Here is a 6,000-nt window from a genome sequence, read left to right as displayed (position 1 = left end):
ACTTTAGTTTATTCTCATCCATCATGTCCTGCTGTACAGGACCGTAAAGGCAGCTCTTAAAGTAAGTTAAGTAAAGAGGAATAGCCTATTATTTTCTAGTGTTGGGTAGGGCCATGGCCTCTGTACCATGGTCTTACATTGACCTTGGTTAGAGTTCTCTTGCTTGAGGGTACACTTGGGCACCCTGTTCTGTCGTGTTTCTCTTCCTCTTGTTTTGTTAAAGTTTTACACAGTTTATATAGGCGATATTTATTTCAACGTTACTCTAAAAATCTGTATTTTTCCTTCTTTCCTTTCCTCAATGGGCTATTTTCCCTGTTGGAGCCCCTAGGCTTATAGCTTCCTGCTTTTCCAACTAGGGTTGTAGCTTCGCTAGTGATAGTAATAATAGTAATAACAGAGCAGATAGCGTTAAAAGTAAAATATAACACCAACTGTCATACAAAAACATAAATGTTTTGTATATGAAAGATCTATTTTAATGTTGCTACCGTTCTTAAAATATCTTATTTTAACTGTCCTTTACTTCTCTTGTAGTTTATTAGTTTATTTATTTCCTTGTTTCTATTCTCACTGGGCTATTTTCCCCTGTTGGAGCCCTTGGGCTTACAGCATTTTACTGGTCCAATAGTCGTGTAGCTTAAATAATAATAATAATAATAATAATAATAATAATAATAATAATAATAATTACAACAGAAATTTATTTTATATACGACAACTTCTAATAATTGTACGATACCGAAATTTCGCGATGACACGATTCCTGTTATTTGGTCTTGTGACAAATCAAAATAACCAAATAGCGTAAGAGGCATGAATAAAAATAATAATGTTATAACATTAATTACTTCTTAGTCTAATATAAAAAAATACTTTTCATGTATTTTAAGGGTGCTATGGAATTTCATAAGTTTAGCAACAAAGTTCTTAAGTTGCAATCGCAGATGTTAATTTTCATATATGTAAATGTATAATTGTATAATACAAGTTTTATTATGAAATTTAAATTAAATAATTTATTTATATATTAAATTTAAATAGAAACGTATCATATTTTATATTTTTCATATTAGTTCAAGTTATTTGATCGTATAAATCGCATCAAGATGTGGAACTGTGTAATCGTACTCGTTTATTATTGTTAGGAGGGGAGGATATGAGCAATTGAGAAGGTAACGTCAAGATGGCAGATTCTAGGGAACCACCCCCTCTCTTTAACGACGACGATGATTCCCACAAGGACGATGATAATGACGATCTTTTCACCTCAGCAGTTCAGGTATGATCATTACCTTCCCACATGTACTTAATATTTCATATGAATAAGAGATTCTTGGGAAAATAGCCTTCCCTAGGAAGTAGCTTGTGGTTGAATCGTAGTTCGAGTTCTTATTTAACCGGTTCGACAAATATCTTGGGTAGGTCAGAACCTCTCCTTCTGGTTGCTAGGATGTTTAGCTGGTAAATATATTTTACTTTAATTGTTAGATTACTAGCCAGCTACACGAACCGTTTATTTTTCCTACTCGTTACTTTGTGTTTTATCCATTTGGGGCAGACCAACCTTTCGTGAGTTTCCCTACCACCCCCTATAAAAATACGTTGGGGATCACTATGAAACTTGGGTTTTGGGTGGGCTAAGGCTATAAAAGAGGGATTTGTAGTAATAAGGATGGTCAGAAATGCATAATAATCTCAAGATTACCCATTGAATAAATGGAGCCTTTGTGGTAAATTTATCAATGTATGGTAAAGTTTTAAAGTATATCGCTGGCCAGTTCCTCCTGTTTGCATAAAAAAATGATCATCTAACCTAACCTATAAGCCGTGTCCTTACCTACTTACCAAACGTGGGCTCCCCCTCCCCGGCAACCCCACTGCTCTATTTTAAGTTGGCCGTCATCATACATAGAGCTGGCCGGTATTATACATACACCCCGAAAAAATACATGGTTCGTGGTGTATGTATGATAGCGGCCACATTTATTTATGATGATGGCTGACTAAGAATACGGCAGTATAAGCTGGTCGCAGGGGGCCGTTATTCCCCCCCCCCCCAACCCGTTAGATAAGTATGTAAGGACACGGCCTGTTAGGGGAGGGAAGGTTAGGTTAGTTAGTGTCCATTTTTTATGCATGCTGGAGGAACTGGCCGCTGTTATACAAAGGCTCCCTTTTCCTTCCTTCTGAACCTACAAGCTGTGTCCTTACCTACTTACCTAACTGGGGCTAACACCCCTCGTGATCCTCCTTCGACTGTCGTATTTTAATTTGGTATTTTAATTATAGGTAGTAGGTTGGCCAGGGCACCAGCCGCCCGTTGAGATACTACCGCTAGAGAGTTAGGGGGTCCTTTGACTGGCCAGACAGTACCATATTGGATCCTTCTCTCTGGTTACGGTTCTTTCCCCTTGCCTACACAGACACCGATTAGTCTGGCCTATTCTTTACAGATTCTCCTCTGTCCTCATACACCTGACAACACTGAGATTACTAAACAATTCTTCTTCACCCAAGGGGTTAACTACGGCAATGTAATTGTTCAGTGGCTACTTTCCTCTTGGTAAGGGTAGAAGAGACTCTTTAGCTATGGTAAGCAGCTCTTCTAGGAGAAGGACACTCCAAAATCAAACCATTGTTCTCTAGTCTTGGGTAGTGCTATAGCCTCTGTACCATGGCCTTCCACTGTCTTGTGTTAGAGTTCTCTTGCTTGAGGGTACACTCAGGCACACTGTTCTATCTAGTTTCTCTTTCTCTTGTTTTGTTGAAGTTTTTATCGTTTATATAGGAAATATTTATTTTAATGTTGTTACTATTCTTAAAATATTTTATTTTTCCTTGTTTCCTTTCCTCACTGAGCTATTTTCCCTGTTGGGGCCCCTGGGCTTATAGCATCCTGCTTTTCCAACTAGGGTTGTAGCTTAGCATTTAATAATAATAATAATAATATCATACAGATGGCCGCTATCATACATGCACCCCGAAAAAAATTATGCTTCGTGTAAGTGTCTGGAAATTAAGTTACCATAATAATGTATAATTCGTATCATCTCAAATGGTTTTTGTTTTGCCGTGTCCCGCTAAACGAACGTTACGTCACTGTTTCTCTGTTATTGGAAACATCTTTATTTGATGGCAGGCATGGTGGAATTGAAGGGGAGGTGAGAAATAAAGGCTGTTATAGAACTTGTGCTTAAATATTTGGAAGCTCGTTATTGCTTAAAAAAGGCTAGGTAATGATTGTCATACAAAAAAAGAGAACAGCTGGCAAAAGCGAATGCAAGCAACACATGCACAATAACTTGCCATCAGCCCCCCAAACAGACTTAACTTCACAATTTAATCTATCGATATGCTATGCAAGTTATTATTCTGCAGCTCCACTAATCAAAGAAAAAATGCCAAACTAGCTAGCACGCGTCCATTTCTTATACTGTAGAAAATTCTAGTCTTGCTAGAAATTACAGTATCGTAAATTATCTGTTCAGGTTACTGGTGCGATTTGCTGTGATAGATTTGGAAGTATAGGTTCATGTAATGCAAGGAGGCCGAGATTTCTGCTATGACAGTCTCGCCACGTTTATTAACTTCTCACCAAATATTGACTGTAGTGGATGGGCGGCTTGATTTGAAATAGGTAGATCTTTACCCTTGCACTGCTCTTAAATACCGGGATGGGAGCCATTGTGTAGTTGGTCGGGACAGACCATGTCGTTAAATAAATGTGGGTAAATATTTACTGTAGTCTAATATTCCTAATGAAGGAAATAAAAAGCATACTTTGTATATTTATATATACTTTGAATTGTTCTAATGCAGATACATGGAGTAAATCCATATTTTTCATATTTTAGATGGTTTAAAATTCTAAAAGTTATGACTGAAAAGCCTCGTTATAAAATGGAAACTAATGCAAGAGCACCACCTAACATAAGGTTCCCCACTTAACCTAACCTAGGAGCCATATCCTTATCTAGTTACCTAATGGGGTTTGGGCTACGCCCCTCTCCTTAGACTGTCATATCCTTAGCCTCCCAACCGTCTTCACTGTTGGCACAGTAACGCTAAATCATAATATTTTGTAAATCGTAAAACCACCTTTTTATCATATTTCTGACAAAGATAAACAAAATTTTCACAGTAAAAAGAGCGAGTAAAATCATTGTGAAATGTACGAAGTTCGTTTTTTTGTGTATGGCATTCTGAATGAAATGAAATATCTATAGATTCATGTGATGGTAACTGGACAGGTTGGCCCAGATAAAACTCTGCTTTTGGTCACCGTACAACTCGTCCCAAGGACAATGAGTCTATTCTCGGACAAATTAATTATTATGGTAATTATACTGTATGATACTTTAATTTCTAGTCAAAGACATGAGCCATGCATTTTTGCTACTCACTGTTTTGTTTTATCCAAATCTGACCTTCAATATTGAGACAAACAACCCGCTTGAGTTTTTCTACCACCTTTAATGAAACTATAATGGGGATCCCAGTTGGAAACCAAAGTGTATTTGGGAAAATACTAAACAAGTGTGATTTGCATAACCAGTTAGAGATATATGGTTCAATTAATAGCGGGGAATTAGAGTACTGTACAGTACAGTATTATAATTACCCGTAGTTCATATCAGATCCCTCGGATGGTTTCTGCTGTGCCGTGGCTCAATTCGCTTGCGAATAAACATAATCTCAAAGGTCATCTGTTCTGGCAAGCAGTACATAGATGTATTGCTCACACCATCCCCATGGGTCACTATTGAAGTGTCATAATTACCTATAATTTATATCACGTTCCTCAAATGATTTTTACCCTGTTGCTGATCATGATTTTATAAATGTTCTGTATTATCACCTAGCATTGAACAAGTGCCTGGTGCTCCCGAGTCAATGCTTGCGCCAGAACCCTTGGCTATGGCCACTGTGCTCCTTGCTGGATCCAGTCCCAGTCTTCTTGGTCCTTGATCATTCAGAAATGCATAGATCTCCCTCGCCTCCTGCTACTGTTTTGAGTGGTGAGCTCTATATGGCTCTTTTTGCTTTTGGAGGTATCTCCTATCAAGACATCTAAAATATCCTCCCCCGTTCTAGTGAGCGTAATCCCAGAGTCAAGACTGGTATTTCCCCCCCGTGCGGAGGCAGGCCTATCCTCAGCACCGCTCTCCTCTAACGAGTTCTCTGGATTTGTCCCAGAACTCCCCATTACAATGCATTGAGGTTGGTCAAATTGCTTCAGCTGTGTTCACAACCACAACTTTGGCCAGACAAAGTTGGTTGAAACCTTTTGTGTTTACTCTTTTCAAGTAAACACCTTGGAAGTTGATAGTTCTTAATGCTACAAGTTATTTGGAAAAACAAGAACATTTATCAGGTGTGACACCTCATCTGCAGAAGATGACGTCACAATAATTAAATGCCGTAGACATGGTTCTCGTAGGGGACGCTTCCAAATGCCTGCCTTGGAGAAATCTCTCTCTCTCTCTCTCTCTCTCTCTCTCTCTCTCTCTCTCTCTCTCTCTCTCTCTCTCTCTCTCTCTCTCTCATATTTTGCAAACAACAAAAAATATAAAATAAAGCAAAAATTAATCTTCCACAATGTTTCTGAAGCGTCATATTTCCTCTTGATCATGAGCCTAACCTGTACCTTGGAAGGCTTAGATGACCTTCCTCGTGCACATTTAAACAAAATATGCAGTCTAGGAAGAATATCAGTGTTTGCTTCTGTTGGGATCCTGCCCAAGTTGGGGTGGATGGGAATGAATGAGTAGCTAAGGATGCTTCTGGGCTATGTAACACATCCCCCATAAGTATTCCTTATAAAGATCTTAAAAGTGCGATACATTTTCACTGTAAGAATAAATGGCAGGCCTGATAGTCTAAATTGACCACCAATACAAAATTGAAACAATTCCACCCTCCAGTGGATTAAAGGTCATCTTTTAATTCTACTGTTGGAGGGATAACGTAATTTTAACCATGCTGCGTATTGGCCAA

General features: G+C 38.4%; 1 protein-coding gene across 7 annotated transcripts in view; it reads left to right on the top strand.

The window, feature by feature from the left end:
- Nucleotides 1-1,122: 1,122 nt before the first annotated feature.
- The window catches only part of LOC137618049 (sorting nexin-2-like), an 80,318-nt gene continuing 75,440 nt past the window's right edge, over nucleotides 1,123-6,000 (top strand). For 5 of the 7 annotated variants that reach the window (XM_068347989.1, XM_068347987.1, XM_068347985.1 and 2 more), the window contains exon 1: nucleotides 1,123-1,282. In XM_068347989.1, the coding sequence (XP_068204090.1) occupies nucleotides 1,187-1,282 (96 nt within the window). In that variant the 5' untranslated portion in view covers nucleotides 1,123-1,186. The remainder of the gene's footprint in view (nucleotides 1,283-6,000) is intronic. The other 2 variants (XM_068347986.1, XM_068347990.1) reach the window with 2 other exon arrangements.

The sequence above is a fragment of the Palaemon carinicauda genome, chromosome 24 (assembly GCF_036898095.1).
Source record: "Palaemon carinicauda isolate YSFRI2023 chromosome 24, ASM3689809v2, whole genome shotgun sequence".
In the NCBI taxonomy this organism is placed as follows: Eukaryota; Metazoa; Arthropoda; class Malacostraca; order Decapoda; family Palaemonidae; genus Palaemon; species Palaemon carinicauda.
The sequence above is the reverse complement of the archived record's forward strand: the minus strand, read 5'-3'. Positions and strand labels throughout refer to the sequence as shown.